Raw genomic sequence first — 11,844 nt, forward strand, 5'->3', positions numbered from 1 at the left:
AAAATTTCAAACAAAAGTTTACAATTAAATTGTTAGATGGAATTAAAAAAATGATTTTAGTATTAAGATAATCTTAGAAAGTTTCAAAAATTGTATAGCACAAGTTTATTTGTACTGTTGCATATAACTTTTATGGATGCCATTTTGTTTTATTTCGTGCATAGTGAAAATTGCAAATGACCGTCCATTTTCCAAGTTACAAATGATTGCCCAAACCTAACCTTTGTACAGTAACTGAGAATCAGAAACAACGTAATTATGAATCGACAAAATTCCGAATTAATGAATGATTATTTTTACTCCGGTCAATTACAATGTTTGTCGCGCAAAACGTGTGCGTTGATAAATATGGTGTAATGGAAAAAAAAGGATGAAAAGAGATATTAATGCAGGAACTTGGCGGTAATTGGACCCGATAAATCTTCATACGTAATATGTCGAATACGTATCGTTGATCGAGTATCGTTGCCGTTGCCGCAGTTTTTTAATCTGTATTCCGTTCGATAACGATAATGCCAATTTCATCAGACCGCAAAAAACTGACTTACAGGAAAGAAATAACGCATAATAATGACCTCATTCTTTTTATCTCGGCAATAGACGATCCTCTGTCGTCACTGTCGACTGAAACATTTTTCACCCGTCTGTCTATCATTACATGGCGGATTTTTTTAGAAATATTTTTCTGGAACATCTTAGTGTTGAAGATTCTGTCTTACAAGAAAAAGTTTGAAAAAATTTTATCTTGAAATTTTGCTCAAATCAAAGTTATTTTTCAATTAAAATTTTTAAAGTAAGCAATCATACTTTTACAAGACTTAAAGTGATTTTTCAATTAAAATTTTTAAAATAAGCAGTCATAATTTTACAAGACTCAAAGTGATTTTTCAATCAAATTTTTAAAATAAGCAGTCATAATTTTACAAGGCTCAAAGTGATTTTTCAATTAAAATTTTTAAAATAAGCAGTCATAATTTTACAAGGCTCAAAGTGATTTTTCAATTAAAATTTTTAAAATAAGCAGTCATAATTTTACAAGGCTCAAAGTGATTTTTCAATTAAAATTTTTAAAATAAGCAGTCATAATTTTACAAGACTCAAAGCGATTTTTCAATAAAAATTTTTAAAATAAGCAGTCATACTTTTACAAGACTCAAAGTGATTTTTCAATTAAAATTTTTAAAATAAGCAGTCATAATTTTACAAGGCTCAAAGTGATTTTTCAATTAAAATTTTTAAAATAAGCAATCATACTTTTACAAAACTCAGTGATTTTTCAATTAAAATTTTTAAAATAAGCAGTCATAATTTTACAAAACTCATTTACAAAATTTTCTAAATGTTAAGGAATGAAAATTGCAACCAAGAAATTTCAATTATTTTACCAGCGTATCAATGGTTGAAACCTAACCTAAAAAGTTCCCTCATATACCTACAAAATATTCAAAATATTAAAGAATGAAAATTAAGACCGAAAAGTCTGAAATTTAAATTATTTTACCAGGGTATTGTTCAATGGTTGAAATTTAACCTAAACATAACCTAAGTACATCATCAATTTTTCATAATTTCTCACACAATAAAAATTCCTTCATTTTTCGATATTCTTAAATAATTCAATATTCTTAAACCTAAAGTTAAAAATATTGCAATGTAAAAAACAATGTTTATATTAGGTTCAAAATAATTCTTTATAGGTTAGGTAACCTAAATTCCTATACCTATAAATTCTTCATCAGTTAATTTTCGAAGAACAAAATGCACAGAAACTATGAAAAACTCCACAACTTAAAAAGACAATGGAGAAAGTAAAACAGAGAAAGCAGATCTTCAAACGACCCAGCCACAATGTTCCTCAAACCTTAAAACAATAACGAATTTGTGGCATAAGCAAATGTAATTGAATTTCCATAGTTAAACACGTGAATTCTTTCGCACAAGAGGTTGTCGCAGCCCCACGAAAATGTCGTACAGTTACAGAGGAGGTTGGCATAAGTCGAAGTCTTGCTGGCACGAGTTCAAACGTCATGGTAACACACGCGTGCCACGGACTCGTGTGTACACGTCGCGTTCCGTTCTCCCACATGCACGAAACGAGCTTCGACTGTCGTCATTGTCCTCGTAATGTTTCCACCCACCGCGTTGTCGATTTCTTGAAACATTTCCCGTCGACCAATATTCTTGCTATAACCGCAACATCAGACTCTTGGGTCGTCGTCCACATTCCGATCTTAATCACCAATTAATCTTTACTTCTTGCTTCGTGTTCGCTACCGTATTGCGCTTTTGTTTGCTCGGAAAATAAAATTTTCGTGTTCAAATACCTTGTGATAATCAACAAAAAGCTTGTCTATTAAATTTATGACACGAGGCAAATTCAAAACGGGTTCTACACCTATATGTTTTCGATCTTAAACTTATGGCACTTGTCTTTAAATCTCAACGTTCCATAAGTTCCAGGTCCTGAAATATCTAAAAGTTCGCACACTTTAAAAAGTGCTAGGTTTTTCTCCGATTAATAAAGAAGCTCTCATAACAAAAAATTATTTTCTGAAAAGTCCTAAAAAATGTCTAAATGAATGATAAAGAATTAGGTCTCCAGGGGAGAGCAAGAGCAGCAATCAAAGACATGATCGATGGCTCATTCGTCTGAATCTTACGGCTGATTGGTCAATTAGAGGAGAAACACGTAGAGTACACGGTTGCCTACGTGCACGGGGGGAAAGGTCGCAAGGGTGAACCCCTAGAAAAGGATATTTTAATTATCGTCGCCGGGTTACGCCTTCGGGTTCGAGCCGGTGTTATTGATTTTGCGTTGTATTAATTGCTCCCACGTTTGATCGAACATGAAATCAACCAGGCCGACCCTTCAGATCTGATTAGATACATGGGGTTGCTTCCTTATCGAACATCGTCCAACGGTTGAAATTGAAAGGCATTGATCGACAAGTAATAGGGATTTTCGACCTAAATTCTTGAATTTTCGAGAGATCTTCCCATTCTGAGACCATAAGAGCTTGTGTACTAATCATGGACATAAAATTTGATTTCAACTTTTAATAAAGCCCCTAATTTTAATGTTAATTTTATACGTATAAGACCAAACCGAGTAAGAACGCACCACAAGTTGTGCCTCACCCGTAGAGTATGTTTCAGGCAAGGAGCAGGGAATGCCAGCGTTCGCTCGCGGTCCACAGGAAGGTGGTCCGCCAGAAATGAGTGACGAAAGGTTGGCGCACATCCTCTCGGAGTCTGGCCACTTACAGATGAAGAGCGAACACGAGGTATCTAACGACGCGGACAGTAAGAGTCCGAGCAGGATCGGTTGTCCGAGTCCTTTCAACAAAGACAGGCTGGACAGTCAGAACCGAAGATTGAAAAAATACGAGAACGACGACATTCCGCAGGAGAAGGTGGTCAGGATCTACCAGGAGGAGCTGGCTAAGCTGATGGGAAGAAGGATCGAGGATCTGCGTGGGCCGCGAGAGTTCTCTTCCAGGTGAGGCTCGGGAAACTACCCTACTTACACACGCTGTTGTGTTTATTTGGGTAGAAGGTCCTTGATACGGGGCGAACCAGTAGCGTATCCCATAGATCTTGTGAGTCACAGTAAATCGCGGTCGCGCACGAACACTGCTCAGCAGATGACGTATGAAGCTAAAATTAATATAGCGGTATATCTGTTTCATTACTTAACACGTAAATGTCAGGTGTAAACACGAGCTTTGGCTCGAACCGGCTCGCTTAACTGCATGTATTGTCAGCGAACCTTATCGATTGATCATTATTGAGGACAGCACGAGACCTCGATTGATCGTAGCGCGATGTTTCCGCATTTTTTCAGTGGCACCCAAGGTGGCTTTCAGGGGATGGAGCGCACCCAAGAGGACATTCGACTGGCACTGGACGCGTACCACCGCGAGTTGCAGAAGCTGAACGCCACACCGGGGCAGAATCCTTCGCTGACGGGTCTGCCAGGGTTGCCCGGATTGCCAGGTCTCTTGGCTCTTCAACAACACGCCCTGCAACAACATCACCTAGCCACGAACGGTGGCGGTGTTCAGGACCTCAGTTTGGGAAAGGTGGATCCCAGGAATAAAATGATAAACGGTGTCTCCGAGGAGGAGAAAGAGAAGATAGAAGAAGCGATGAGACACGCCGGGAGCGCCTTCTCCTTGGTTAGGCCGAAACAGGAACCCACCGCTGCACCTCAGTCCACTCCAGGCGGATCCAGTGCGAGTTCACCACTCGGCAACTCGATTCTTCCACCAGCAATGACGCCCAGCGAGGAATTTTCCGGCGCAGCGGCTGCCAGCCCTCTCCAGAGGATGGCCTCTATCACAAATAGTCTGATCAGTCAACCGTCCACGCCAACCCACCACTCGGCCAATCAGAGGCCCTTAAAAGCAGTACTTCCTCCCATCACTCAGCAACAATTTGACATGTATAATAACTTAAACACAGAGGATATTGTAAAGAGAGTAAGTTGAGCCGCCTTCAGGCCTCTCGGACTGGTACACGTAATCATGTTTAACCTCGAAATTTGTACTTACAGGTAAAGGAACAGTTGTCTCAGTATTCTATCTCCCAACGTCTGTTCGGCGAATCCGTGCTGGGTCTGTCCCAGGGATCCGTTTCCGATCTCTTAGCGCGCCCGAAGCCTTGGCACATGCTCACGCAGAAAGGCCGCGAACCCTTCATCAGGATGAAGATGTTCCTCGAGGACGACAACGCTGTGCATAAACTCGTGGCCAGCCAGTACAAGATCGCGCCCGAGAAGCTGATGAGGACCGGCGGCTACGGTGGCCTGCCTCGTAAGTTTAACTCAGGTCAATATAGATGTTTTGTTATTTTATCGAACAACATAGTTTGGGAGCTCGAAAATCGTGTGCCGAATGCTGCTGCACCTTCCATAGAATCGAATGACCAAGGAACGAGTGAAAGTGAACCGCTTGACGAAGCAACATTCTGACATTTGTCAAAATGAGCTTTCGGACTATATAAAGCGAAGTCTCGTGTGCGGTGGTACTTGAACGCGTCCGTATTTCTATTTGCAGCTTGCGGGACGCCGATGAAACCCATGCCACCGACCAAGCTGGTTCAGGAACAGCTCCAGAACGCCGCGAAGGCGCAGGCTGCGGCGCAAGCAGCGGCCCAGGCAGCGGCGCAGCATCAGCAGGAAAACCAAATGCAGCTGGGACCACCGCAGCAGAGTCCCCAACACCCTCAGCATCCTCAACCTCCACCTCCGATGATGTTGACACCACCCGGACCTCATCATCCTCACGCGCAGCTCAACATGCAGGAGCTACAAAAAAAGCAGCATCAGCAACAGCAGCAGCAGATGAACCTTCACTCCCCGCATCATCAGATGGCTCCATCGCCTCTCCGTGGTCTCCATCCGCACATTTCTCCGAGCGTATACGAAATGGCAGCCTTAACGCAGGAACTCGACACCCAGACGATCACAACGAAGATCAAAGAAGCGTTGCTGGCTAACAATATCGGACAGAAAATCTTCGGTGAAGCAGTTCTCGGACTGTCGCAAGGATCCGTCAGCGAGTTGCTAAGCAAGCCTAAACCGTGGCATATGCTCAGTATAAAAGGTCGGGAGCCGTTCATCAGGATGCAACTCTGGTTGTCCGACGCGCACAACGTCGATCGGCTGCAGGCACTGAAGAACGAGCGCCGAGAAGCGAACAAAAGGAGACGCAGCAGTGGTCCAGGTCACGATAACAGTTCGGATACCTCGAGCAACGACACGGCGGAGTTTTATCACGCGGCCTCGCCTGGTCCGGGACCTGCATCCGCTAAGAAACAACGAGTTCTCTTCTCCGAGGAGCAGAAGGAAGCTTTGAGGCTCGCTTTCGCCCTCGACCCGTACCCCAACGTGGCCACCATTGAATTCCTCGCCAATGAGCTAGCCCTGTCTTCGCGGACGATAACTAACTGGTTTCACAACCATCGGATGAGACTGAAGCAGCAAACACCGCACGGTCAGCCGGAACCTCAATCTCCCAGGGAACCTGGCCAACCGTTCGACCCAGTTCAGTTCAGATTGCTGTTGAACCAAAGACTGTTGGAAATCCAGAAGGAGAGGCTGGGTCTGGGTAACGTACCCTTGCCCTACACTCCTTACTTCAACCCCAACTTGGCTGCCTTAGTAGGGAATGCGTTGAAAGAGCAGTGTTCAGGCCTGGACCTGTCAATGAGTTCCCTGAAGAGGGAGCCGAACCAGGAGTTCGAGGACGAGTACGCGGAGGATGCTATGAGCAACCTCGGCAGCGAGGACTCGGTAGGTTCCGCGGGCAGCATAAAGCAGGAACCCGCGGAAACGCCCACAGTACCCGCCACCGTCAGAATAAACAGAAGGAAACCTGCCGCACCGCAATGGGTCAATCCGGAGTGGCAGGAGCCACCCAGAACGGGCGACGAAGTGATCATCAACGGTGTCTGTGTGATGCAAACGGATGACTACGGAGTGAAAAGAGAAGCCGAGGAGACCATTAGGGTAGAACCAACGCCGGTCCAAGATAGATACGAGGAGGACGCACAGAGCGACGTGTCGTCCGTCTCTGGGAACAACGGTCAGGACCGGGATAGCTCTTTGCCTAGTCCAAAATCTGGACCGGCCAGTCCCGTAACGTTACCAAGGCCACCATCCGTGCAGCAAACGCAACAATCCACCGAAGAGAGTCCTAAGGAAAACGTGGTGAAACACGAGCCAGAAGAGACATGGGATTATTGAAGGAATGCTACGGTACCGGTTTAATGTGTTTCACAAAGGGGAATAGTTGAACTGGAGAAACATGCCAAAAACAATGCTGCAGAACTAACGGTCCCATTCTGCCGAGGACTACGGCCTAGTTAAGTTCTTAGAGAGAAAACCAGTCATAGGATTCGGCCAGGGCTGATGGGCCGAGTCCTGCCTACCACGAGGGCATTATTATAGGGAGGTAAATACAAAATAGGATACGTGAGAGTAGACACAACACTGTGTGTATGTGTCACGAACTCTTAAAGGTCGACTTTATAAAGACTACCTAGCGGGATGCTGCTATCAAAAGGAGGAACGGAGCTCAATCAAAAAAAGAACTCTTTTTTTTCGTAACGTTGTGCGATACAGAGTAGTGTGGTGAGCACAGTTGCTACGGCGGATTCATATTGTTAAAAAAAGACTGTGACGCGACGACACTGCCGTAAGAGGGCGGTTCGTCGCGAAAATTCACTCGAAATCCGAAGAAACCCTGGCCGCTTCCGTTTTTTCTTTTTTTTTTATGGATTGCGAGGGCGGGACAACGAATCAAAGGGCGAGCGAAACGGAAATGGTCCGGGTTCACAGAGTGCAATCTACGAGTAAACCAGTTGTTAGATCAAATTATTATTAATTTTATCTAATTACGCGACGAGACGAGCGATTAATAATTATTGCATAATTGTGATTCATGTTATATTGTTTATACATTTCTCCTATCCCATAGTCGTTAAGCTGTTAATGTTATACTTCGCTCTCCGACTACGTACCTTTTTTTGGCTGCACGTCCGAAAACTGTCATGCACGACTTTTCTGAAATTTTGCAAACAGCTTTATTTTGCTTAAAAGCAATTTTTAGGGTTTTGAACGATTAACTTTTTGCATTTAAAATTCTATAGAGGAGCAAGGCTGTAATAAAATCTGTTGGAATTAACTATAAAAGTGATATATACATTTAAACTTTTTTTCAACCCTTTGGATAATATACCTGAGTATCCGGAATACTTAAAATTCTTTTTGTAAGCTACATCTCTCAGTAGATGCTCTCAGTAGTTCAGTAGAGGCATGTCCGAATGTTACTGCGGCACGTCGGTAAAATAGGAAACTACGTCGAAATAGTACCAGATTTTTTCACCCCATTAAAATTCGTCCTCGCAAATGTCTCAATGCTAAATAAAGCGATTTGCAAACTTTCATTTAAATTGTCATGACAGATTTTCGAAAGCGTAGCGTTTTTGTCTGTTCGGTTAATAAGAGCCGTTTTTATTTTTCTTTCGTTAAGAAAAACGAAAAGAAGAAAAATCGTGTCCTCTCGCTCTACCTGACTTATGCTTGTCCACCGACTTACGAAGAGCAAGCTTAGGATCGGTTAGGCCTGTTATCGACTTTGTTTTATCATTCGCCATACGTGGTTTCCGTTTGCTGAGGACAAGCTGAGCAGGCTAAAAATTTGACCATTTTTAAATAATTTTTTTTCTATTAAAAGAGAGAGAGAAAGAGTTAGTTACACGAAGCGATCGACGATCGTGGTTATTAGTTACTATACCAATATTACCGTATTATTAGGCTTACGTTATCACTGCTATTTTATTATTATTGATTATATTGTATTACTTTATTATCATTCGGATTCTTATCGCGATAACGACACGGCTTGTAAAGCCAATGTGATAGAGCTTATACGCGATGTGCCAGGGGGTCGGAGGCCTCCTTCTGTGAGACAAGAAGATGCGCCGGCATCTTTAAACCGGGTGTTAAAGCGTGGCACCGTAAGCTCGCATCCACATGTAAATAACTGTACAAAAAGAAAAAGAAAAGAGAAGAAAAGAAGAGAAGAGAGGTGAAGAGACTCAGTACATGCGAGTACGTTACACGTACATGATCTTGTATATTATACTTAATTACCACACTTAACTCTCTAATAGCAGTATATCCACACACACATACACACACACATACACAACAGACTCACTCACGAGAACGTGCATTGAAAACGACCTAACGCCGAGTTTCCAACGGCAATCAAAGGACAACGGATCGATGGTCGATGAACGGAAAACAGAAGGGAGATCCCCTGTGTTGACGAACACGTGGGAAGAGGTCACGTGGGGAGAGACGCGGCGTTAAGGTTGGTGCGCATGGCGCGACAGGAGAACATAATTACGCGAATTACTCGTACACTATCGATGCCTGAGAAAGGGGGAGAGAAAGCGAGGGTGAATGTGCATGTTTGTGCGAGAGTGAGAAAAAAGGGGTCAAAAATTATCCTCGATATTACGAATCAAACTTGTATTTACCAGATTAAATTTTAATCTTCGATTAAATTCTAGTCCGCAATTTAAACGAACGATGGCTAACGGGAGAAAAATAATAAAAGTGTACATGTATGTATGTGCGTGAGAGAGGGTTGGGTGGGGGATGAATGAGAGAAAGAGCGACGTGCGAAACAGCCAACCAGTGAGAGAAGCACTTAACAAAAAAGGGCATTGCTAATTGAGAGACCAGTGATCCAACATTTTTCTTTCTTTCTTTTCTTTTTTTTGAAATTTACACCTTTTCGTGATTCTATAACCGACGGGGGACTAGCGGGAAATTGTACACAGTTAAATATTGTCATCCTTAACTATCGTTATTATTACCGTCATCCGCATTATTATTATTATCATTATTATTATTATTATAATTATTATTATTACCGCTATTAATATTACTATTAGTTATTTTTCATCACTCGTAACTTAATGACATCGACCAATCGGGATCATCGAACGATCCGGTAATACCAAATCGATGAAAAATCAATAGAATAACTTAGTCAATCTCGTTGAGTTACGAGAAGGGAATCACCAACCGATCATCACCGCGCAGCTGGTAAATGGTAGCCGCTCGATAATTCCCCGCTTTCAGGGCTCTATCTTTTCTCAAAATAAAAAATTATCAATGTTCGTTTGCAATTCATGATCTATTAAAAAATATTACCATATCAAAATAGAAGAAACGGAAAATTATGTAGCGGTCAATTATCGAGCGTCTACCGTGACTCGATCATTTGGTGCATGATGGGTACCGTGGTTCTCTTGTTCTTCACTATCCCCCTCCCCCATCCCTTTCGTGTCTTTTTCTTTCTTTTTCTCGAACGAATCGCGAGGCATATAGGTTCTTCTTCTTGTAGATACCGAATAGACTCTTATAGATAGCAGATAGCTTTAATTATTTAAGCGGTAAAGCGATAACTTTCTTAGGCGAGTACCCGGTTTCGGGTGAAGGAATTTGTAATATAGAGGACGGTTCCACTGCGGACGTACGAATCGTGGGTCACTCGAGGACCACCGAAATGGGGGAAAATCATATCGTAAACCTTAATATTTTACAGACGCGTCGATAAAAAAATGGACAAACGAAGAGAACAAAAATCGTAAAGATAACTGTAGATAAACGTTCGAGGCTCTTGTACACGCGCGTACATCGCGTAAAATGATCAAAAAAAATGATGGGAGGTATCATATTTGCCGAGAGAATAAAAAAGGACATTGTCATTCAGTAGTGAAAATAATTGTATTAAAAAAAAATGGATCGAACGAGAAGGTTTACCCTAATGTAATAGTTCATTGATTTGTATTTCATTTCGAATTGTATCATAGCTTAAAAAGATGAAAGATTATCCTGTACATTGCATACACACGATACACACGAATACACACTCATTCACGAGCACTATTGTTTTAAAAATTGTACGTTTATGATTATTATACGAAGATAAAAAAGAAAATAAATAAGGTATACAAAGTATTGAAGATACGTGAGATATTTTATTCGAGATCTCGAGCGATCGAGACGATCTTTCGATTACCTTGCGCCAAATTTTATGGAAATTTTCGTAGGTATCGAGAGTGAGAATCTTTTTCACAGTATTGCCTGCAAATTGTTTCGGATGTTCAAATATGTTTAACGAATTTTTCATTGAACAAGCAAGACACTCGATACCTCGAACGACTTACCGATGTACAGATCAATTAATTCTCCGTTTAGTAGGGAAACCTGATAAAACAGTCTACATCGATTTCAATCCCGCGATAGCGTTAGACACGCAATAATACGATTTAAACACAAATACCACTGGAAAATTCTCTTTATTGTATATACGTACATGATTATATTATTCATATCAGTGTCTCCTTTCAAGAATTTCTAAATTAAAAGGACTGTACTAAAATCTGCACTACGGTTATTCTACCCACCTCATTTTAAATATGATTAAATCTCTCCTAAAATAGAATTTTGGAATAAATTTTATTTATGCAATTCCTTTTTAATTTTGTACTATAGATTACAATTTTAGAATCGTTTGAATAAATTTTAGATGTTGTCGATGATGATTTTGGAACATGTAATTAGGTTAAAAAATAGTGGCATATTTTATTTCAAAGTCGATGATACATGATCAATTAACCTAACTTACCGACAGAAAAAAATCTAATTTATCAGCGATTACTAACTTACCGACAGTAGATAATAACTTATCGACCGAGATACAATAACTTACCAACAGAAGTTAAGTATCTTACCGCCAGTAAAAATACTTATTTACCGACAGAGGGTAATTTTTAAACAGTAAAAGAGCTACTTTACCAACAGTAAATAATGAAACAACAGCCATTAAAAATTTTGTTATGAATGATATCTGATAAAAAATGATAAAAGAGAACCTTATACAATTTTAATTTTTATCATTTTCTTGAGTATGTTTGCGTACGTTGCTGTGCAAAATGGAGAAGTGTTGAGGTCCTAAATAAACGAAATAACCTCTTAATTTTATACGAATTTTGCTGAGTTTAGTTTCTTAAAAATTTTTTTTTTAATGTGTTGACAAACAACGATACATGTGGCGCCATCTAGTGCTGGAAGGTAGACCTACAAAAATATAAAATTCTAATTTTTGATCAAATTAGCAAATTTAAAGTATTTCTAAAATCAGTACAATGGCATGTGGTCGGATTCACGCCAAAATAATGTTACAAAAGCTTGTTAAAAGCACCAGAAATGAAAATTGAAAAAAGATCTTTTTTTCAATAAAAATTGCAGCGCCATCT

At 40.8% G+C, this 11,844-nt stretch overlaps 1 protein-coding gene across 9 annotated transcripts in view; it reads left to right on the forward strand.

Moving 5' to 3' along the window:
- cut (homeobox protein, cut) overlaps positions 1 to 10,543 on the forward strand; it is a 168,777-nt gene extending 158,234 nt beyond the window's left edge. For 6 of the 9 annotated variants that reach the window (XM_076541667.1, XM_076541671.1, XM_076541672.1 and 3 more), the window contains exons 6-9: positions 3,145 to 3,499; positions 3,821 to 4,481; positions 4,556 to 4,829; positions 5,058 to 10,543. In XM_076541667.1, coding sequence (XP_076397782.1) covers positions 3,145 to 3,499; positions 3,821 to 4,481; positions 4,556 to 4,829; positions 5,058 to 6,748 — 2,981 coding nt within the window. In that variant the 3' untranslated portion in view covers positions 6,749 to 10,543. The remainder of the gene's footprint in view (positions 1 to 3,144; positions 3,500 to 3,820; positions 4,482 to 4,555; positions 4,830 to 5,057) is intronic. The other 3 variants (XM_076541674.1, XM_076541675.1, XM_076541673.1) reach the window with 3 other exon arrangements.
- Positions 10,544 to 11,844: the final 1,301 nt, after the last annotated feature.

Source organism: Megachile rotundata, chromosome 16 (assembly GCF_050947335.1).
Source record: "Megachile rotundata isolate GNS110a chromosome 16, iyMegRotu1, whole genome shotgun sequence".
NCBI classification, from domain to species: domain Eukaryota; kingdom Metazoa; phylum Arthropoda; class Insecta; order Hymenoptera; family Megachilidae; genus Megachile; species Megachile rotundata.